We start from the raw sequence: 23,985 nt of genomic DNA, 5'->3' as shown, positions 1-23,985 counted from the left end.
AATCAAATATAGTTTAGCACAGAAATGTAATAATGGTTAAAGAGAAGTTTAAAATTTTAAAGGACTTTTTATTGCTAGCAGCTAAAATGTGCAACATTCACTTACCTGTGCTCACAACTAGCACAAAACGTTCTCACAATGTTTTATTTTGCAGAGAAGTTGTGTGGTTAATAACGACGTTGAAGCTATATATATATTTTTTACAATTATCTCTAGGCGGGTGAGGAGCAGGTGCTCAAAGTAAGAAAAGGGCACAACCTAGAAAAACTTTTACACCCAGTCAGTGTACAGAATACACGGCATCAAAATGAATGAAAATGAACGACGGCAACAGTAATAGTACAGATATAATTTGTTTTGTCAAATCAAAGGGGCACATTGGGCACTTGGGGGCAAAGGGGGTAGGTGCTCGGGCACCCAGAGATCCACTCAACCCCCCCCCCCCCCCCCCCCCCCCCATGTACCTGTTTCTAGATGTGATTTAAGGTCACAGTGTCTGAAAAGTTGTGGTTTGTGGATGGGAAACATTGTTAAAACGCAAGAAACATTGTTAAAACGTTATTGACTAAAACCTTACTGCAAAGTTGTAAAGTTACAATATTGTTTTTGTCCTTGAAAATTATAATTTAATTTTATAATAATCGGAATATGAACATATTCCACATTTGACATGCTTCATTATATTTTTGTAACATATTTTAACAAACACATAATTCAATCTGACAATGGTTTATTTTTCATTTACAACAAGATCAATGAAAAATTTACTTTCCTTCATTTTGTACATTATGATAACGACCAATATACATTGCACAATGCTATCCATCAGAGTATTGTATGCTGATGTCATTTATACTGTAGCCACTGGCATGCTGTATGTTATTATGCAACATTAAGGTGATGTTATTACTGCTGTTATTTTGGTCTCTTGTGTGCATTAATTAAATGACTGACTTATATATGTCAAGAGACTGCTTTCTTCTGTATTTTACTTTCCCTAAATTAATTTTAAAGGCTTAACTATTTGTAGAACACAGAAAAACATTGTAAAAACTCAAACATAAATATAGTTTACAAAACCAGAATTAAGATACAATATTATTTCACAAATTTTCATAACACAAGTATTTAAACACCTGTCTGTTGCACTGCTAAAACACCCAAAGATAACAAATGTCCAAATGATTACCGGTGATGAGTCAAATAAAGAGTTAAGAATTTACTGTATATTCTTGATGGTGTGATATTAAAATTAAAATTAAACTTTTGTGACTGGTTCTACCAGTATTTCTTTGACTATAAAAAAAACTAACAGTGCAAAAACTGGAGTTACACGTATGGGTGCTAATATTTAATTTGGATTTAATTTCAGGGTATATTTTTCTTTCTTCTTGTTCTTCTCTCTGTAATTTGCAATGTCTGGTGTTCCATTGGGGCAGTTTCCACATGCGCAGTCAGTATGTGGTTAAAGTGTATTTTGGCAGATTGATTGGTAATCCTTCCATTTCACTTTCTCTCTAAATCCACTTGATGACGCTGATCTGTGGAGCCATTGGAAAGGGTGGAGCCTGCTCAGCTCCAGACACTTCTCATTGTTAAACAGTGAGGCCAGCGCAGTTGAACAGCCAGCCTCTGGCAGCTGTACCCCATCTTGTGGAGGTATGGGGTTACATGTCCAGCCAATACAGGGCCTGTCTGTGCTTTTATTTGAGGTGGTGGGTTGGGGGGGGGGGGTCGAGGGTGGAGGAGCAGTGGTCTGGGGGAGGGTGGGCCGAGATTCCAGAAGAACCGGCAAAAGTAATTCACTGAGATATTACAGAACTGCCTGTCACTCCAAAGGGAGGCGGGAAGGTTGGGTTGGTGGCGGTGGCGGGATTGGGGATTGGGGAGGAGGGGTGGACTTGGGGTCTCTATAAACTGTTCTTGTCTGTGCATTCCGGCTCGGGGCTGCGGGGAAAATACACGGTAGTCTTGTGCTCTTCGTAGCGGTCGATGTGCTTGAGGTGTACCACCATGTGCAGCGCGTAGGCCAGCACCAGCAGCAGGATGAGGGAGGTGATCAGGCCCATGAGGATGGCGGGGGTGAAGAAGGTCGCGCAGTCACTCGCTGAGGCAAACTTGTTGGACTGCACATTGAAGGCCTGGATCTGCAGACGCCCAGCACAGGCACACAAAACAGACAGACAGCCAGACGGACAAGAAACAGAAAACGTGAATTTCATACATGAAATAAAATAACATAGAGTAGGAGCCTTAACAGTGAAATACACTATATGACCGCAAGTATCTGGACACCCCTCGGTCTGGGGCTGTTTTTCCATGGTTTGGGCTAGGCCTCTTAGTTCCAGTGAAGGTAAATCTTATTGCTACAGCATACAATGACATTCTAGATGATTCTATGCTTCCCCAACAGACAGTGCTCCCAGGCACACAGCAAGGTCCATACAGAAATGGTTTTGTCAAGAACGGTGTGGAAGAACTTGACTAGCCTGTCCACATACTTTTGGCCATGTTGTGTGTGTATGTTCATAGGTTCTCAACAAATTGGGTGTGTGTTCCAAGGAAAGTGCAAAAAAATATATTTGCCTGCAACTCCCTTGAGTTTATTGAACTGAAAGACAATGTTGTTTTGGACAAGTCCTTCATTGAATGGTCAGACACCACAAACATCGAACATATGAGATTTAGCAGGCCAATGTTAGAAAGAACCTGAAGTCTCTTAGTTTCCTCCTACTTTATATGGCACCAGAGAAGTTCAGCAAAAACTGCAGAAAATGATAAAGCAATAATTGTCAGTTAAATAACTCATGATCATATATCTTTATGTGAGATTTTTCCAATCATGTAATCTCACACAATGCAACAAGAATTGGAGCCATTGCAGATGTGCAAGACTAGATCATACAGAAATCTTCATTAACACATCAAATGTTTTGACAACATTACTGCAGTTTCATTGGATTAAAGAGTGCATAAGCTTCCTAAAAACGAACATGAGAAAGTGTTAGCTGGATATAATTCCATATTATTGGGCATATGACAAAATCAGCTGCAATGAAATGATATCATCTTGCAAAACCACAATAGCAAATTCTAATTTGCATTCTATATTCCCCAAGAGCTAATGGACAACCCACACTGTGTCTCTCAGTAGCAACAGGATATGACAGATGCATGTATTGCACCAGACGTGGCAGTTTATTATGATCATAAAAATACTTGCAGTCCCCATGTGTTAGTATATAATGCTTTCCGCCAAGCAAACAATGTAATACATTTCAAGTGCTTCATAGGCAGCTGTTGCTTCTGATCATGTCCATTTGTGTGTTGTCTAATGGTAAAAAACAAAACAAAAAAACTCAATTTCACTTTATATATTCTTTATCAACAAAAAAAAAAAAATACAAGGCAAATATCATTTTTGCCTATGTTTCTGATTTCTCCTTATGTTTCTATCTTTGTAATACAAATGTTCAGAATCACAGTGTGTGGGAGGAACGTGAGTGTAGGATGCACTGACTAGTGCCAATTCTGCCATCAAATCACCATCTATAAAACCACACTTGTCCCAATTACCGCACCTTCAAGCAGCCAAAAACCACGTCTGCATCTGTCGCACAATATCTCAAACATAAGTACAATACACTCTTTGTATTTTACTTATTTATTTATTAATTTATTTTGTCACATTGTGTTCATGAGGGAGCTGAACATAATGGTGCGGCAAACTAACGGGCGGTGGGCCTACCTGAAAGTCGGTGAATGTGATGTGCCAGTTTGCAGAGCTGTCACTGTGGGAGCTGGGCACCAGCAGGGTGTCATACTTCTGCAGGCTGCTGACATGCTGGCAGTGGTAAGAGTAGGTGGAGGGGGCGTAGACCTCGGTGGCATTGAAAGTAGCCTCGTGCGTCCAGTTGTAGTGGATGTGGACGCTGTCCAGGGTAAACCAGTTCTGGCCCGCTGACTCGTAAAATGTGTTTGACATCTGTAGCCTGAGTGGCAGGGAGAGAGGATGGAGAGTCAGTCACAGTCAAAAGAGCAGGACAGGTCATTCTAACTGGCAAAGATATTGTTCATTTTCCAGTCCTTTTCTAAAAAGACCCAATACAATCACCATTTTTAGCCTAAACATAAATATGCATACTTTTATATATATAGACAGGAAAACAGAACTTCCCTTTCATACAAATGTTTCATTTAAAAAGCCAAGAGATGGAGGGGTAACATAGTGGGTCCATTCTGTATCGATATTCACTTCAAGTTAAAATGCTCCATTAAATGTCACACTGCTGATTGGCTAAACTGTAAATGCCATGTTAATTAAACAATAAACATGAGTTCTGATCCACAAAATCCAAATCCTCCTGTAGTGGGCAGTACAAGAACTTTGTTGTTTTCAGAATATAAAACTCATTTAAAATCTTAACTAAAAAAATGTTTTGGTTTATTTGGTTCTTCATGTATAACACATGCTAAAATGATGACTGTACATGATCTTAAGGGGAGTGGGTATGCTTCTCTGATACTTGTTTCTTCTACCCATGGTCTGTAGCAGAGCTCAAGCTAGGGTTTTTTTTCCCCAGCGAATGTGTCCAGACAGATTTCACTTTGTCAGACAAATCATTAAAATTCTGGCCATGTCAATTATCAATGTGTGCATGATATACAGGAGTGATGTAACATGATCTGTAATAACATGATGTTGAATTTTTGGACTTTGAGAACTATTTGAAAACAAAAATGATAATAAGGATGAAACATACAAATATACAGTACACATGCTTTGCACAATAGGATTAATTATGTAAAAAAAACAAAAACATTTTTTATCAGTTCGTGTGTAAATCTTTTCTCAACAAAGGAAGCTGTCATGACCTTGCATCATCAGCCGTTTATTGAAACATATTTCTCTTCTGACTAAAGAGGAATCTTTTAGCAAATGAAGATTATAAAAATCTCTTCGACTAATGAACACAATTTCCGCCATTCACCACAGCAAATCAGCCTATTTAGATAACGGACGATGCGTTAACTGGTTTTAGCCTACAGTGCAGAATAATGCATTTAACCAGATAATAAAACAACAATTTGCTGTTGAAATCAAGCTCATCTTCAGGCCTATTTAAGTTCATTAAGTTTCGAGAGAATAAAAAACAGCCTATTTATAGGCTATTGTCCATTCATTTGCAGTGATACTTCATGACATGGTAGAGAGCAGCTGTTGAGTTGAAATGAAATGTCTCATAAGTTTTAGTGCATTGTCAGATTCACATTAGCTGTGTAAATGCCTCCTGCTGGCAGTTTCTCAGTGCAGTTTTGGTCTCATAGAAATCATTGCTTCATGCCTACTGAGCCTACCAGCCTGCTGGAGGGCGATTTGGGCTGATAACAATGATAAGTGGCGGTGCTTTTGACACATATATGTGTGTGTGTGTGCGATATTTTGATATATATATACATTTTATTTTTTTTGCTACCCAGAATGTCTGGAAGGCTTTAAATTTCCTGGACTTTGATTATTTTTTACTGGCCAAAAGACGGCAATTGTTGGTTAACGCGTACACTGGACTGCAGACATAAATTTCAGACTTGCGCCTCTTCTAAATCCCACAATGTGATTAACTGAGCCAGATATTTATGTAAGTGTTGTATTTTTCACAAAACCTTTTGTTAATTTCAGTAAATACAAATGTCATAACATCATGACATAAATGTAACAAACACTTACATTTAAATGCAATTATATAATATCCAATGAACACAAATAGGTAACATAGATATTAATTAGGCGTGCAATGCAATAAAAATGAGTTAAAATGTCAGATGTCACTGAATGAGCAGGAGACTCAGAGAGCTCACCTTATGGTGAGACCCCTCAGATCTTCCACATCCCCAAACCGTAGGGAGAGCCTGTTGACAAAGCAAAGTGCTTCATTTTGAGGAGAACATCAGAACTGTAATCAGCATAACCGTAAGCCCTTATAGTGACATTAGTCATGTAAGTCTGAGGTGATTGAATATTCAGTACTAAACCTCCATCAATGCTCAATGATGATCAGTTTAAATCACGCTTTGTAAACCTCACAGGGGGTGCCATGTATTGTGATCCAACAATTCTCTGTAAACATATACAGTATTGTGGTACCCTTAGAGTGCTCTTTATGTCACTTTGACAACATTCATTTTGAGTTTAGTGACACAGAAAGCGAAAGGTGGCACATACAGTAATTTAAGAATAAATGTAAAATAAATAAATAAATGTTCAGTGAAGGGAGGGCTAGACTCACGTGGCTTTGTCTTTGCTGCAGACTGAGCCTTTGGTGTCCACTGGCGCATTGGGGCCAAACGCCTTCTCTGTCAGATCCACGAAGGTATGGTTCTTGTACCTGATGGCCAGCTTTTTGGCCCTGAATAGGATGCATGTTTTGCCATTGTAAGCCACATTCATGGGGGAGTATGGAAGAGGGCTGGCGGAAGACTGCAGCAGCTTCCGCTTCGTCCTGGGTGGGGAATGCAACTGCCAACCGTACGGCTGCGGGCAAGAGGGGGACAAGGGGGGGAACGCAAAACTGCATGAAGGAAATATATTATAGAACATTCTACCCCCCCTCCCAAAAAAATATCAAAGTGTTAATTCAGTGTTGAGCAGGTTGATGTTATTTTAGTGTCTTCCCCGTAAGCACACCAGATCACTTTTTCTTCTCAGTGATTTGGTGTGCTTATGCTGCAATGCTCTTTGTAACCTCCATTGTCGATTCAAAAGAGCGGAGGCCTGTGCTCTCCTCTGAAGCACAGGATTTCAGCTGCCTGTTCTTCATCACCCTGTAGTTCACAAGTCAAGTTTACCCAGAGGTCAGTCTGAGGAAGACACTTCATGTGCGGCTCAACAGGTGGACCTGCGGGTGCCAGATCGACCTGCGCTGATCACCGGTGAGACGCTTCATCCCCGACTGAAACCATCCCATCCGTGAACAATGACTGAGCGTGTCAGCCACAGTCAGCAATGGCATGATCCAGATTCAATACCAGGCCATGCACGAGAGCAGTGCCATCGAGCAGCCCAGCAGGTCAACATTACAAAAAATCTCATCTTTCACCCAGCTTTATATGTCACCAGGGCACCACACCAAACACTGTTAAACGTTATAAAGCAATCATTTTAAGTAACCTAAGTTGATGATCATGAATGTGGAATTTATTCAGTCGTGTAATCTTGGGCTGTTCAGCAAGGATCAGAGCATTGGCAGACATAAAAGTCCAAGAGGTCATAAAGAAATCTCTATGAACAAAAAATAAACGAACAATAAAAACTCGGTTTTTAGCTACCCACTCACAAATAAAAGCTTTGAAAACCTCTTGTAATGAATGTGTAATCAGTACATATTCTGAATTTTAAAAAGAATTTGTATCATTAGTTTGGCTAAGAGAATCAATATTTGTCTGGGATTAATTCTGCCTGGCTAGCAGTAAAATCCTGTTCATACATACAAGGTCATATTGGCTTTCTCAGAAGCTGCAATATGTTACCTGCAATATTCTTCTGAGTGGGTTTTCTGCTACAGGCAAATAACTTCCTCCTTGTGAGGCACTGTGACTCTGAATGGCCACTGCTTCTGAGTAAAGGAAAGTGGGAAGAAGGGAAGAAAAAAAATACATTTGTGACGTGCAAGGCATTACATAAGTTCATTCTGCTGTATGGAACATATGAAGGCAACATTTGGTGTGTTTATCCACTAAAAAAACAACAACAAAAAAAAAACTAATGGACATCATCCATTTATCAACATATTTGAAACTAAAGCACGTACAGTATGCTTACAAAAAATATGTACTTCTGTTGCACTAACCATGTTGCCTAGAAACCGCACTATTTCATGTAAATAGCTGTACACTGCAGAGCTTCCCATTCATCGGTAGGCTACTGGCATCCAGCTAGCATCAGTAATTCCCAATAGAGATTTTGTGTCAGAACATACCATTTCTAACTCCGATGGCTTGGTATGGGGGTGCATCTGAGCTGTAAACATAAAAAGAAAACGAGTATGAGTAAAGATAGATTAAAACATAAGTAAATCCATAGCCTTATGGATTTAGGATGGGAAATGACTGTCACAGATAAACAATCAGCTTCCACACAGTAAAATGTCCAGTAAAATGCCCAGTGTTAAATCAGCTCTTACAGAATACATACTGTTTGTATGCACCCTGTTAGAGTTGAATTGACACTGGGCATTTTACTGTGCACTGCTGCTGCTGTTGCTGCTGCTGCTTTTATTTGTTTTAGCTTTGTGCTCCAGCTTGCTCTTACCATGTGTTCCTCAGCAGTAGGGCAGAGGGGCTCTCAGGATTATGCTAAGGCACACCGTTTAAACATCTAATCACTGCCGTAATGCTGGATGAAATGAGCTTAGCCAAGGAGATCCCGAGACCTGATTACCGGTCTGCTGGATGGGGCAGCTCTCACACGGCCGTCAGTGGCCCAGCTGCTTGGCTCAGGCGGCTCGCCGCGGCCTGTGCACCTGTCCTGGGTAAGCGGCTAAGTCCTGGCAGACAGGAGGAGTGTCAGTGGAGCGTCGGCACTGCCAAGAACCAGAGCAGTAGGGGAGTTGACCTTGTGCACAACACCCCACCCAACAACGCCCACACCCCGCACTCTGGCGGACCACGGGTGAGCTCGCTTTCAGATGAATGGGCACAGGCACCAAAATAAACGTGTGTCTGCGCTCATGGTAACCGCAGCAATAAGCTCTTCTCTCACGGCACTGAGCAGCGCTGTGTTTTTTTTTCTTTCTCTCTGATATTTTCACTCTTGAGGATGATTATAGTTTGGTGACTCAGAAATGTATGCGGCAAGTTTTACGCAAACTATTTATAGTGTGCAGTTGTGTGGTGATTACTGCAGGTGCTGACGCTTTTGTCATGAGCCTCCAACATCACGGCTTCTGTATGAGACATACTATCCAATATTTAATAGCTTTTTCTATGACGGTTTCTGATAAATACTCTCATTGAGATCCCATCTGTGAAGACAAGCTTAAATGTTGATGTGATGTAACTATACATTTGGGAGTTTAAAAAGACTACTGTCCCAGCTCTCTGTACTTGTTTGGAAGCAGATGCTTCTGTTATGTAATTAAATGTGGCGAAACACTGAGTAATCACTTATCTGAACACGAACATCAACCTTAATTTGTTATATGAGCCACACTACGGATCAGGGAAAAAGAACTAACTCAAGCGAAAAAAAAAACAACAACAATGTGCTTGCTTATGGCAGACAGGACTGGGAGGCTCTAGAAAATCCCTCTGCTCTGCGCTAACGGCAGTTTATACAGATCAGCTCAGCGCTGTGCTCTGCTGCTGCCATTGGCTGTACCTGGATGCGGGGCCCCTGATGCGATACAGTTTCAGTTATATAATCGCAGTGTGCTGACCGTCCCTCTGACACACAGCGCGTTACCTTTATTTGGTGATAACGGAAGCAGATTAAAAGTTGTGTGTAAAGTCGCTCCTTGGCTCAGCACCCCAGCGCTCCTCCAAATCAAATTTGATCAGATTAAAAGTCCATACTGGCCTACATGGTTCCACTGTGCCCAATGCCCTTGAGGAAATATGTCTCCAGTTACTAATACAGATTTTCTTTCCCTCCTGAACATCTCTCACTAAGTCCCAGCATTCCTAGCGCACATCCACTGGGTTTCACAAGTGCCACGTGGAAACTGTCACCAAGCAAAATGGATTTTTGTTGGATACTGTTACTACGCACAGAAATCAGGGCTCTCAAACTCCAGTTCAAGAGGGCCACTGTTTTTGGTGTGCATCTATACTCCTTTTTAGAGGCCTAAACTGACGCTGATTGAAAATAAACCACAAAAACCTATGGAAATTGCAGCTCTCAAGAGGTGGAGTTTAAGATATGTGACCAAAATACATTAAAGTAAAGGACACCATAGTACCGAAGGACATGACAAAAAATGTGTTTACTGGAACATTAGCTATGACAATATTCCAGAGCTTCAATAACAGATCGATGAGGGACCAGGAAATGTGGAGGATAATGGAGTTTGTCGTTGATTGGCATGCTGTTATACATTACAACAGGGGTGCACAGCTCCAGCTGTATGACGGCCAGTGTGTATGGTTTTTGTTCCAAATAATAATCCTGGCTTAAATTCCAGAAGCGTCTGTGAACACTAATGCTGGTTCATTCCTATATAGGACCACACCATAGTAAACGTTGTCACCGCAGATGCATATCCTGTCTGCAGCTGTAGCCCATGACTATGTCAGAAAATGCCAGAGCAAATGATGAATGTGCTAAATGAATAACTACTGGCAGAAGTTGGCATGAAATCCTGAAAAGGCTTGGCCCTCGTTTCGCATCCTCACCATACAATGAGGCCACTACTGCAGATAAACGGACAATTTCTATCATAAACAGGGCAGATCCTCATTGTTCCGATTGCACTCCAACAATCTGTTTATGATCATTCGGGACTTTTACACAATGCGGTTCACGGTACTGAAAACTAGGACGTTTTTTTGTATTATTTTGAGAAATGTTGCAAATTCTGCAAAAGACAGTCCTGAATAAGCACACCAAAACCCAGCCACATCAAAAGGTTGTCAAAGCCAGTTTTGCGACTCATTATTTTCCAACCAATTTCTCAACTTCAGCTTGCTGAACCTCCTTTTAAAGATTAAATACAGATTGTGACACCTGCAAGGAGGTCCTGGAGGCAATTACACAAAAAGGACAACAAAAAAACTAAGAAATTCAAAGATAACACAGTTTCCTAAACTAAACCACTAAAGTAATGTCCCTTGCAAAATCACCTAAAAACATATACCCACATAATGTGAAGTAGTTTAGATTCCCCATTTCTTGTTAATGCTGTAATCATTTTTAAAATGTATTTTATGGGAAAGATTAATGAATCTCTATTTGCCAGTAATCCTTGATCGTATTTATATTACAGTAACAGTAATGTCATTATGATCACCAGAGTATAACTACTCTCATGTTTCATAATGAGTGACATCAAATTTATCATGTTTTCTATAGCAGAAAATATTACATTTTTTGTTTAGGTTTTCTTTTTTAAATGTTATTGTTCTATAATTCATAAATCAGCAATCAGCATGTGAAATATTGCACCAATTGTATATGGGGGGATGTTTCAAACAAGAGCATGATAAATGTGCATTTATACTGCATGAATACGCTCACATGCAGTCAACTCTCACATGGATCACTCTTACATAATCAAACAAGAAACAAGATGCATTCCACCATCTTTTTTCAATGTCTGAGTCACTCACCCAAGCTGTAGAATGAATATCGTCAGAGAACAAACCAAATGGTTAAATTTGAAGCAGGAATTAATTTCCTATCACAGTCAGATCTCGGTAATACATTGTGCTTAAAGAACACAAGTTACTAAAATATCATATTAAAGCATTCAACATCAATCAGATACACTGCAATTTGACAATAAAGTACAAAATGCCAAAACTGAAGGGGCTATATTTTGGGGGATTTCACTACTTTTGGCTTCAAGGCACCACCTACTGGTAATCAGAGTAATGGCAATCTGCCATCTTGTTTCTGCCCCTGAATTCTCAACCTGGATTTCTTTCCACCAGATACTGTATTTCATTCATTGAAATCTACAAGTAAATTTAATAGCTGTAGAATTATAGAATGAGTTAAATACTTTCCAGCTGAATTAATAAGTAAAAGTTCAATTAATAAAAAACTATCACCAGGACTGCAAATATTTATAGATTTCACAGATATTTCAGGTGACAAAGAACCACATTGTGATTTTTTTTCTAGCACAGGTGACTTTTCAGTGCATTGCATCATATGATCCTCAAAGTAAGAATGAAACCCATTGAATTTATATCCCTTCTGCAATCATCTCTAATTAGAAGACAGCAGTGGGATTAGCAAGGATTGCCATTTCCTAATTTTATTATTTGTATAGAAAATCTAACACAGTTCCAATGAAACGGTATTTATGGGAATGTCAATTTTTCAGCGCTGGTGGACCTAAGGACTCTTCAGTTCATAAATGTGAATGTGAGCGCTGGGACAGGAGAAATGTGAACACGTTCAAAAACAATAGTTCAAGGCCAAGTTCACCTGTCTCCACTCTTCCAGTGATCAAGCTGCATTGCATTCTTAAAATCCGGGGGATTTTACATTTTAAACGCACCGCAACATTTATTTTACATAAGAAAAGTAGAGTAGTTTCAAGAAGAGTTATTTTTCTGATAATATGTTGAAATAATGCTAATTTATAAGTTAATGTACATTAATATATGGTTAATGCATCTGCCATGTCAAGCAAATCTAGAGATGCCAACTAAAACAGAAAAAGCATGCAAAATCACTTTAAATGGTTTTTAGTCTTTCAGAAATAAAATACATTTCATTGATCATTGCACTGAATTTCCACATAAGGTTGCTTGGGGTTCCAAGTAATATTGAAATTTATCAATGATCAAATACCAAAAACAGGAATAAGTACAACTGGGTTAACTGACATTTTTCAAATAGTGCTTTTCTTTTTACGGCAAAAGCAAATAACTAGGTTTATGTTCACATGGTTAAGTTACAGGTGACGACGAAAGCATGTGCACAACCCTATCTAAATTCAGTTAAAATACACATCCATAATACATAAATAAACAATAAATACAGCATGAAATATCAAATTCAGACAAATATCAAAATCACTTATTTAAAAATTATCAGGGGCATGATGGAAAGGAATCAAACCCTTGAGATTGTAGGCACACTGCTGTTTTTAATTGATTCCTAGATGGTGAACTAATTGTATGGCTGATGCTATTAACTGGTTGAACAGAAGTAATAAAAATATTTGAGCTGCACTGAGATTATTATGAATGTTTTTTTAAATAAATAATATTAATGGGTAACACATTTAATAGTTACTTGACAAGTTAGGCCTCAAGACAGGCCTAACTTGTCAAGTAACTATTAAATGTGTTACCCATTAATATTATTTATTTAAAAAAACATTCATAATAATCTCAGTGCAGCTCAAATATTTTTATTACTTCTGTTCAACCAGTTAATAGCATCAGCCATACAATTAGTTCACCATCTAGGAATCAATTAAAAACAGCAGTGTGCCTACAATCTCAAGGGTTTGATTTTCAATAGTACATTCCATGTAAGAATGACCTGGGAAACCACAGAGAACACGAGTCTGGCTCAGCACAACCCTGACTTCCATCCCTTCCTATTTCTGTAGCACATATATGGATTTGCACTGTAAACTGATTCCTACAGACCAACACTGATGGATTTTCTCTTGTATTTCATTGACAGAGCCTCGTTCAGAATCATCGCAGAGTTTCAGTAAAACTACAAGGAAGAAAACAGCATCTGATGAATAGAATCCCCCTTGCTTATTCAGGCTGACCAATAGAGACAAGCTTGGGTTTTTACAGATTCAGAAATTCATTTTTCAACTGTACTTTCTTTTCCTGGTTTGTTTACTGAGGTCTCTAACAGGCATTAAAAGACTCACACTGCACATCATCCACACAGCATCACTCTCTCATTCTTACACTATCAAACACAGTTCAAATTGCCACACTTACCTGGTCTCCACAATAGCAGGCACTTGATCATAGGATAATGAAAGCTGAAGAAAAAGAAAAAACAATAATGCAAAAAACAAAAACAGCTTGTGTTTTGCCATGAAGACGACCAGATGAGGCTGCCACAGATGAAGACTGCTTCATAATCTGCTTTGATAACACAGCCGAAACCTGAGCTCACTGATTGACAAATGCAGCAGCCAATGGACAGAGAGGGGGAAGATAATCATGTGTCACAGGCACACCCACTCCCTCCCCTCCCCACCCCCCTTTTCTCTCTCTCAGACAGAGGCACACACGGAGCAATTGGCAGCACAGAAATATACCCTTACTTGATTTAACCTCCTTCCCCAAACCCCAGTTTTTTAAACCAATACCCATATCTAAACAAATCAGTCAATGATCAGAACACTCAAGGTCAGAATAATGGAGGCATTTTTCCATTTAAGACAGAGAACAAAACCCCTGATAACGTGACCTAGATTTACACTGAGCTGCCTCAATAATTGAAATTAATTCACAAGAGAGATGTGTGTTATCTGCAGAAAAGCCCTGCAGCTGAACAAGATTGTCTAATGAAGCAGAATGTACATGTGACGAAACAGACATAGCAAACCAAAGGAATTACATCCTAGCTACTCCCCTGCAGGCTTTTCAATGGACCCAATTGGTGCCTTCTATAAATGTATGCCATACTGCCAAAATGACTCCTCATCCCACAATGCCTCCTGATTTTTAGAAATACAGCATTATCACATGCAGGAAATATGACAAATGAGACTATTTTAAAGTGCACAAGTAGGCAATTTAATCAGATTTCGACTTGTCCTAAATATGATTTATATGGTCAAATGAACAAAGTAAATCTTAAGTAATAAATTATATAACATGTATTTATGTCACTCCCGTTCAGTGAAATTAACTCAGTGAATTTTTAAATTACAGGCTTAAAAGTGTAAAATGTATACATTTCTCTCTCTCTCTCTCTCTCTCCCATCCTCTCTTACACACACACACACACACACACACACATATTTATATAGAAATTGGTCTTGTCAGCAAGTGAATTGCATGTTCAATTGGATTCAGGTCAGGTCCTTGACTTGGCCAGACAAGAACATTCCACTTTTTGGTTCATGGTTGCTTCCGCATTGTGCCTGGGGTCATTGTCCCGCTGCAAGGTGAAGCGCTGTCCAATGAGTTTTGAGGCATTTGGTTGGATCTGAGCAGATAAGGTGTTTCTGTACAGTTCAGAATTAATTCTGATGCTGCCATCAGCAGTCACTCCATCAGTAAAGGCAAGCGAGCCGGCTCCAGTGATTGCCATACATGCCCAAACCATAACACCATGCAACCATGTTTCAAAGATGAGGGGGGTCATACTTTCTTCTTAACTCTAAGATGAACGTCCTATACTTGAGGTTTACCAGTGGTTTGCATCTTGCACTGAACCCTCTGAGGTTATGCTGGTGTAGTTTTATCTTTATTTTAGTCTCTGGCACATCTATGCCTATATCCTGGTGAGTGTTCATGATCTGTTTGACAAAGAGGTTTTCTTCACAATTAAAAGTATTTTTTGGTCATCCACTACAGTAGTCTTCCACAGTCTACCAAGTTGGTTGCTATTGAGCTCACCAGTGCATTCTTGCTTCTAAACTATTGATTTTGACACACCCAATGTTTTGGCTACTGTAAGTCTGATCGATTTATTCTGATTTTCCCACCCCATGATAGCCTGCTTTACTGGCATTGACACTTCTTTGGTCCTCATGTTGAGAGACAAGAGCAACAGACTCCAAATCCAAATTCCCCACCTAGAAACAACTATACTTCTTGTTCTTTTTCCTTCACATGAACTAATGATGCAACAAGCCACAGCTGAGCAACCAATTGTCTAAGTTGGTCTCCCAAAATGATGGGACTATTTATAAAAAGGGGTGTAATTGCTACATGGTTGCCCTATATGGATGTAAATACCCACAAATTAAAGTTGTTAGTCTGCACTTCATCTTCATTTCAAATGTAATGTACGGAAGTACAGAGCCAAAACAACAAAAAATGTCACTGTCCAAATACTGACGGACTTCACTATATATAGGCTTTGTGTATGTAGGCTAAACTAATACGTACCGTTATATTGTGTCCCATTTGTAAAGCGCTGCGATTTAAGTTTTTAGTCCTTGGCACGCCATAGTTCACAGCCGAATTAGAGGAGATAAGAGTAATCTTTACTGGATGAAGGGCGACGGTAATGTGAGCATTACCGAAATGGAAACACTTCAGGGCTGTTCATTAGCAGATGTACTAGTGGCACTTAGGCATCTATGCCTCCAATCTGCAAAAAATCTATCACCGGTATGGCACTACTCAAAAGATTATGGTAATCTTAAACACTGTACATGCAGCATCCTCCCATTAGAGTAAAAATGTGGATAAAACAAAAAGTTAGGCTTTATATTACGACCTACTCACACATCTAGTATTTTTCTTAAAGATAGCAATCGTCCCCGATTTAGTTTCCTTATCTGTTCATTTTAATTAACTACATCGCAGGTTAACAATGTAGCACGGGTCTGGCAAATTGTATGGGACTAGTTGGAAGCAAAGCACGAGCTATTAAAGTGGCACTGGCATTTGTATTTCATTACCTGTTTCAGCACATGCCACGTGGCCAGTCAGCAACTGTAACTATCTTTCCTAGCTGTCAGGCTGCTTTAATTTTGGCCTAGACACATTTAATTCAACATACTGTCCAAGGTAGAGGTGTACCCAAGCAGCGAGCATGCAAATTCAGTTTATGACAGTTCAGTGAGTGGTAATAAGAGTCTTTCTTTGTGTTTTCGGGCTGGTTACATCCACGGGGCTAGTGGATAACCATGTAACCAACTCTTTTAATAAACATTCAATTAAAAAAAGACTTTGAAGGAAGGTGTTATTTTAAGCCGATTGTCAGTGCATGTAATTTTATACCATCCAATTGCGAGTCGCCTCCTGCTACCTCGCTTGCTAACACAGCTTCTAGTGATGCAGCGCAAAACCTACAAATGGAACAGCAATACCATTCCGAGAGAAAATTATAGACTGTACACTGTACATTATAGGGGTGTACGCCCCATACTCTTTGTTGGTTTGAGTTCTACGTCTATTGTCTTCGGATCCTTTCTATTCAGGCACATAGAAGGACACGCTATATTGTAAACGGCTGGGTTTGACGAAATATATTTAATACAAAGTTCGATGACGCTGTAATTGTTTAATTTGCGTATATTTGTCTCAGTAATTGAACTACGATCTGTTGTAAAAATAAAAAAGAACAACAAATAGGCGCTTTCAATGCTCCTACTTTGGGTCCTCGGATAAGACATTGGCGCGTGGACTTCTGGGAAACTTTCTTTCCTGCTAAGGCTCTGAGGCGACAAACATGGGTAGGTTCCTTTTTGAGTTGAAAATGTATTTTATTTCAATACTTCAGCTGCTTCCTAGCAATCAGATGAATTCTGAATAGGTTATAATAAGTCCTCACAAAAAAATCACCCGACCAGTTATAATTAAAACCTCAAATAAATCTAGCTTTATGTTAGTTAGCTTTTGGCTAACCGAGAAACGTGGACAGCGGCCATGCAGGCTGGCGTGACTACCTTCGCGGCCCGTCATTTGGCTTCGCATTTTGTCTTTTCCTGTCCCAAGTTCACTATCATAATTAATATATTATAATGCGTATTTAAATTATAACTATTTTAATACTTGGGCGGTGCGGTTTAACGGATTAGCGCGTATTATTTAGCCAGAACGATAACGGTTATCGTCAGCTAATGGCATGGATAGTTAGCTTGCTCGATTTAAAATGTCCGACAAGTTACTGCAGTATTTTATATTCCCTATTTAAATGTTCTATTTATCAAATCACTCAATGTAGTCTAATTAAGCTGTTCGTCTAATCTGGCTTGATGGTTACTTAAATAATTTGCTAGACATTAACTTCTACCTCCTCCGTGCAGAATTGGGCGACTTGCTTTGCTTGCGATGTAATGTCCCACGATTTGTTATTGAATTTATGAATAACAAATCGGTTACACAGAAATTCCATAATGAAATGGGGACACGATAGTGTAAATCAGATAAGATGGTGTTAGTCCATATTTTATCAAACTTCGGCTTATTTGTTTTACAAGTCTCAAAACCCCCTCCACTCCAGCAGATGTTGACCAACAGTAATCTGATGGCATCCTGTAGATTTGAGTGCTGTCCAGTGGCCATAATTTCTTTTCCATTATTCTACCCCCTGTTCTGCAGGCAAGTGTCGTGGACTGCGTACCGCCAGAAAGCTCCGTAACCATCGACGTGAGCAGAAATGGCATGACAAGCAGTACAAGAAGGCTCACCTGGGCACAGCCTTGAAGGCTAATCCTTTTGGAGGAGCTTCCCATGCTAAGGGAATCGTCCTTGAGAAAGTGTGAGTGAATTAATCAACAGTTCATGCACTTCTGTCCTCAGCAGATTTTTCAGAAGTTGTTCAAATGTGGAGCAAGTGCACAAAGTACTTTTAATATGGTTGTGCTCTCAATGTTTGGATCAGTTAAATGTTCTTGTAAATGCTGAGCCTCCCTGTGTCTCCCCTGCAGAGGTGTTGAGGCTAAGCAGCCCAACTCTGCCATCAGAAAGTGTGTCAGAGTCCAGCTGATCAAGAATGGCAAGAAGATCACGGCCTTCGTCCCCAATGACGGCTGCTTGAACTTCATTGAGGTCAGTTGTCAGCCGATCCAACTCGAGAAGCCAGACATGGCCTGGATGTGTCGATGTTTTGCTGTTAGTGTTTTCAGCATGCTATAGAAGTCACTTGACAGCGCTCTTCACTGATATTTTTTCCTAGGAGCATGTGCTCCTAAGTTAGAAAAGTTTAGAAACACACTAATGCATTCTGAGTAGATGTGACACCCGCTCTCTTTTTGAGTGACTTGACTGTTGCTTTGAGGCCAAAAAGGTTTATCTGTCTACAAAACACTTTGGCTGCTTTTTTCTTTATGGACATTCAGTATGTGCCCAAATCTCATCTTTTCAGGAAAACGACGAAGTTCTGGTGGCAGGATTTGGTCGTAAGGGCCATGCCGTCGGTGATATCCCTGGTGTGCGTTTTAAGGTGGTCAAAGTGGCAAACGTGTCCCTCCTGGCCCTCTACAAAGGCAAGAAGGAGAGACCCAGGTCATAAAATGTGCTATAAGGCATTAAAGCATTTTTCAGATTCGTGAACATGTGTGTGGTCTGTCCTTTTTTTTCAAAATCTGCAGCTTTGTTTAATTAAATTTTATGCGTTCTGTAAACAGGATTTAGAAAGCCAGGTTAATTATCATTCCAGGTTGCGTGAATTCTGTGCTGGCTCATCCTGTTCATTCAGGCATTCTTAAATGTAATTGGTAACCCCTGGATTTTTAAAAAAATCTCAACTGATACAAGTTCTTCCTCAGAGAATTGAAGAAATAGTCTGAGTTTGAACTGTTGGCTTTGGTACATAAATTCTCAGGAGTTAATAGCATTGTGATGCAGGGAAATTTTGCTTAAGCTATATTGATGGGTAATGCAACTGTTTAAGCAAGCCTTTTGTCAGTTGTACAATGTATAAAGTAATGGATAAAATAATTGAAGATATACCTGCTTATTTACCATTTAGACATCTGTAAAATTCAAGATTTAATTTAAAGGGAACATCTGTTTTCAACAGTGGTCAGAGTGCAATTCTTTCATACGGTTTTATGTTTGGTTTATAACACGGTCCACTGGCAGTTCTCACGATAGCTCTTTATTCAAAGGTTGCCTGCGTCTAAAGGGTAGAAGTATTCCGACTTTGCATTTGGCCCAGATCTGGATATGCAGTCTCCCTTTTCTTTATGCTGAACATGATCTCATCATGCAGTTTTCGTGACAGTTGGAACTAGGTTGATCTTCCCGGTCTTCATCGCATTTTATCTGCACTGAATCATTTAGCGCATTGTAATGACAGCACTTTGCTTTTCCCCCTGGTCTGAATGAGTTTGGATGAGTGACTCAGTTTTGAGCTGTGTCATGGGGGCTTGTGCGCTCACTGCTCATCCAGATGGCGTGGAGTCTGAACGGGCTGCCAGCTGTTCGCTCTTCAGCAGCTGTGTTACCCCCTCAGCTGCCCCAGACCCCGGGGCTCCAGCCCTGCAGGGCCGGGGCCCAGAGGTCAGTGATGAGCATGACCATTACAGCCAACCACTGGCACCTTTACTCCTGCTGTCCCTTTATTCAGGTGTATGCACACCAGGGCTCGGGGCAATTCGTTTTTAAATTGAGTCTGTTCACTAAATGTATTGAACTTTGTTTCTCCAATTGAACTATTCTCATGGAGTATTGTGGCCTTTTTACAATTTATCACTTGAATTTCCATTTATTTTCTGAACTTCATCAGCAATTTATGTAAATGGTAATCTTATTACTGTATTTCTAAAATATCTCGAAGGATTTACATGGCAAGTAATTTCCAATCAGAACCTTTAAGATTTATTTAAGGTTATTCATGAGTATTTAGCTTCAGTCAAGAAAATCAGGAAGTAATGTACATTATAAATGAAAATTGATTTCTTAGTTCAGTTAATTTATTCAGTTACTAAATTTATAAAGGATCCAGACCAGTGGAAACTAAGCCTTGCCTTCCATCCAGTTCCAGCACCATTTCATGTAGAGATAAACAGGCCTGATGCTGGTTTCCAGTTGCTTAGATGCTCGGCTTCTCAGAACCTGCTGTCCTTCAGTGATGACATGACGTGACAGTGAGAAGATGGAGGTTGACCTCATCGCCTGGAGGACGCCCAACTGAAGGTGCTGACCCTGATAACCTGCACCTGCTGAGGGATGAGGCATTGGATCAGGTGGAATACTATCTATGTACTGTACATAAATCTCCTTTGAGTGCTATAAAACATAAACAATAGCCTCAACAAATGATGACCTCAGCAAAGCAACCATGCACTAAAGCGGTTACGGAATGCCACTGGCCGTGAGAAGCCATGGTGTTATATCTTGCCTGAATACAATGGCTGCACCCGTAAAAAGATCGTTTAGATGTTATTTTCTTCTCTTTCCAGTTTTTAAGTAAGCTCTTAAAGTATGAACACTCTTTCACATATCCTGGCTTTTTAATAATGTGTTTAAATAGAAGAGCATTTCAAAAACATGCTTTTGCAGTTTATTTCTTGATTGTTAATATGATTCTCACAAATAATTGCAGTAACTGGAAGGTCTTGTTAGATGTCTGCCGTTTATATGGGAGCTATATAATCTCATGCGCTGAATACCATTGATCATCAGAGAATGGCATGGTCCCTCACAAGGTTGCATTGCCTGCTGGACATCTCCATCTTCCCTGCTGAAGACCCTGTCCTTGAACTCCTCAGTACAGGATTTGTCATCAAATATAAATATAAATCAGGTCCTTGCTCTTAGTGAAAAGGTGTGGGCACATGCCAAAGTGTGCAACTCTAAACTTTTTTTATGGCACTGTAATACATTATTCAAGACAGTAGCCTCTTATTGTTTGGAAATGTTTCAAATAATACCTATATAAATGTATTCTGACACCGTGTATTAATAACTGAAGATTTCTGCTTATTTCTCTGTCTAGTTCACTTATCCTAAAATTATGAGCTTCATAAGAGGATGTACTGTGTTTAAAAGATAAAAATAAAGGTTCATATTTAGGACTTTTAATTATATATATATTTTTAGCCCATCGTCTATATACTTGCAACTGCTTTTATCCTTAGGTGGACTCCTGCAGTCACCTGAGCATGTTTGTAACAGTATGAACTAAAGTTTCATAATTAATTTCTCCTGATTTCTCCTAAAGTTTCTTCTGTTTGTGTGAGCTCCATGACTGGTTCCCATGCCATCTCATGATACACCTGCTTTTGGTGCTCTTATGTGGCTGATCATTGTAGTGCACTACGTTTATGCAAAATGCGTCCCCTGGAATCGCAGTCAATGACACCTTAAAACAGATAATATATAGATTGCAAACATTGCCTTCTAATTTTTACCCTAACTTATTGGAGGTATGATCTTTTCCTCAGTGGTCAAGGCAGCAAAATCATTGGCCATCTTCTGCCACAGACTCACTTCTTGGCCTTCCTCCCATCCCCACCTCCTAGCTATATATATTTATTCAGGTTATTATGGAATTCGTATGTTTTTAGATTTTTATGGCTTGTTATGGATATTATCTGTGGCTACACAATTTGTAATTTGGTTCTTGGTTAACATAGTTAATTTGCATTAATGCTTTAGTGAAGTTGTTACTTTCCTGCCGTTTTGCCCAGTTTGGGAACCTCAGTATCAATGTATGTGGATGTAATCTAAGGTACTGGGTACATTTTATAGATTATTTTAATGCTTGATCTCCCATGCCCTTATATGAATCCATGTAGCATTTTAGCGTACTATTAAACATTAGTGTGCAAGTAACTGAAGCCATCACACCCAAGAGACTGCTGCAGTCTGCATGAGGGGGAAATGTTGATGTTCTCTGCACTCCTTTTAGTCTTAATCCAGGACTGCCAATTAGCTGTTGTCCAGGCCCAGAGCCAATCAACTACAAGCAAATCTAAATCTGTCCCTCAATATTCAAGCACCCGATGTGGGCCGTTCTTTCGTCACTCCCACTCCAGCCCTTTTGTTTTATTTATAACCTGCCTGTGAGGTCACAATGGTGCTGCGTTGTTCCACGGTGTTGGGTAATGATCGGTGGGTAAGCCTGACAAGCAGGCGCTGCCTGCATGAGAGGTGCAATGTCACGTGGAAGAGTCTGCGCTGTCTGCGCTGCATCACGCGTGTCGCTTCTCTTCGTTTTATTTTTTTCTAAAGGCAGTTGACTATTTTTTCATTGCTTATTTAAGCTGCGCGGCCATTTGGAATCTGTTGATCCATGGGCAGCTGCTACAGTTTCAGCAACGTTACCCCTTCTGTGTGCATGAGTGTGTGAAAAGGCAGATGTCCCCGGTCCCTTTCCTGCAAGCTGTTTTTCCACAACAAACTGTCTAACATGCTTTGAACAACCACTGAACATGCACATGAGTCTACGGTATCTAAAGGCTAAATAAAATGCGCTTGAGGTGAATTATTGTTATTTCCTTTCCTGCTGTGTTGTTTGCTCTTATATTCTGTGGCCAAAACCTGCATCAAGTTAGAACAAATAAGTGTTGCCACATGATACTATGGGTGTCACACATCATTTAGGAAAATCCCTCTCTTTAGTGTGGAAGCAAAAGAACAATTTTCAATCCCCAAAAGTAACACTATATGTGTTTTATCCTAGCTATTGTAAAGACGAACAGATTTGTGCTCAATAGCCAATACAGTCATATCTAAAAATAATCCTTAATCTACCTGGATAACTTTAAAACAGACCAAACCAAGGACTGAGCCAAAGCACACCGAGCTTCAGAGCTATTTATTATATCTCATCAACAGTATAGGGCAAGACTAGACTGAGATGTCCTTCTGCAATGATTGAACTAACTGACTGAATAAGATACAAAATACCGCTGATAGTCTGATGTTATGTGCACCTACCTACTATCTGACAGTTGAATGCAGGGTCATTAGGGAGCAGTCATAAGGAGTACTTACTGAGGTTGAGTGTATCACTCTTTGGGCCTTAACCACTGTTTATAGGGATGAACTGTTCCTCGTCATTCTAAGGGAGGTTAACTTGTTGGAGTAACACATAAGAAATATTTGAGCATTGAAATTTGCTGTCCGATTACATCAGTAGTTTCAATAATATTTCAGTCATTTTAGTATGCATTAGAAAACAGTCCCAATGGACAAGTAATATCAAGATTGGAGAACCTTTATGTACTTTTCTTCTCATATTTTTACATATCTGTACACACATCTGCTGATCAGCTTGTTTTTTTAACAGCACTACTATTTGCAGATCCGCATGTGTTTCTGTGTTCTCTTCAATATCTGTTTCTTGCTCCCAGAGCCTGACACAGTGCAACTCCAAGTGTGTGTGTGTGTGTGTGTGTGTGCGTGTGTGTGTGTGTTTGTGTGTATGGGTGTGTGTGTGTGTGTGTGTGCATGTGTTTCTCAGTGGATGAACTGGATTGTTGCCAACGTGTTGTATGATTTTGCTTCAGCAGACAGACCCCCTGAAGTGCATGTGGGTGGTGTATGAGAGGCCCTTTGATTCAGTGAGCTCAACAGCAGGAGAACAGTGCCTGACGCTAATTCAAATTAATCTATTTTCCACATATTGTGAAGTTCTGTAATATATTGTTAATATAATTCATTTAAATATATTTCTGATATATTCCATTTCTGTCAGGGGTG

At 39.7% G+C, this 23,985-nt stretch overlaps 2 protein-coding genes and 1 long non-coding RNA gene across 5 annotated transcripts in view; 2 read left to right on the top strand and 1 right to left on the bottom strand.

The window, feature by feature from the left end:
- Positions 1–18,885, top strand: part of rps23 (ribosomal protein S23) — a 223,989-nt gene extending 205,104 nt beyond the window's left edge. Inside the window, exons 1-4 of one of the 2 annotated variants that reach the window (XM_064304183.1) lie at positions 16,910–17,063; positions 17,932–18,091; positions 18,261–18,381; positions 18,698–18,885. In XM_064304183.1, coding sequence (XP_064160253.1) covers positions 17,060–17,063; positions 17,932–18,091; positions 18,261–18,381; positions 18,698–18,844 — 432 coding nt within the window. In that variant the 5' untranslated portion in view covers positions 16,910–17,059 and the 3' untranslated portion in view covers positions 18,845–18,885. Of the gene's footprint in view, positions 1–16,909; positions 17,064–17,931; positions 18,092–18,260; positions 18,382–18,697 lie in introns of those variants that run through there. The other variant, XM_064304184.1, reaches the window with a different exon arrangement.
- Positions 714–13,804, bottom strand: atp6ap1la (ATPase H+ transporting accessory protein 1 like a). 2 transcript variants are annotated; one of them, XM_064306636.1, is made up of 7 exons: positions 13,639–13,804; positions 7,977–8,017; positions 7,528–7,610; positions 6,288–6,532; positions 5,860–5,910; positions 3,749–3,992; positions 714–2,147 (listed from the first exon to the last, which is right to left on the bottom strand). In XM_064306636.1, exons 1-7 carry the CDS (start codon positions 13,737–13,739, stop codon positions 1,911–1,913), a joined length of 1,002 nt encoding a protein of 333 aa, XP_064162706.1. In that variant the 5' UTR covers positions 13,740–13,804; the 3' UTR covers positions 714–1,910. The 2 variants fall into 2 exon arrangements, with proteins under 2 accessions (XP_064162706.1, XP_064162705.1); XM_064306635.1 differs by having other exon boundaries at positions 7,528–7,613; positions 13,639–13,803.
- Positions 1,543–7,534, top strand: LOC135238584 (uncharacterized). The gene is made up of 3 exons (XR_010325152.1): positions 1,543–1,659; positions 6,309–6,371; positions 6,891–7,534. It is a non-coding gene; the product is annotated as an uncharacterized LOC135238584 (long non-coding RNA).
- Positions 18,886–23,985: the final 5,100 nt, after the last annotated feature.

The sequence above is a fragment of the Anguilla rostrata genome, chromosome 13 (genome assembly GCF_018555375.3).
Source record: "Anguilla rostrata isolate EN2019 chromosome 13, ASM1855537v3, whole genome shotgun sequence".
Lineage (NCBI taxonomy): Eukaryota > Metazoa > Chordata > Actinopteri > Anguilliformes > Anguillidae > Anguilla > Anguilla rostrata.
The sequence above is the reverse complement of the archived record's forward strand: the minus strand, read 5'-3'. Positions and strand labels throughout refer to the sequence as shown.

Excerpts from the sequence above, each read along its gene's own strand:
- atp6ap1la (XM_064306635.1), bottom strand. The coding sequence starts at position 13,739 with ATGGCAAAACACAAGCTGTTTTTGTTTTTTGCATTATTGTTTTTTCTT. Across the intron at positions 7,614-7,976 it reads AGCCATCGGAGTTAGAAATG|AAGCAGTGGCCATTCAGAGT; the intron begins GTATGTTCTGAC and ends TCCTTTACTCAG. Across the intron at positions 6,533-7,527 it reads CACTCAGAAGAATATTGCAG|CCGTACGGTTGGCAGTTGCA; the intron begins GTAACATATTGC and ends TCTTGCCCGCAG.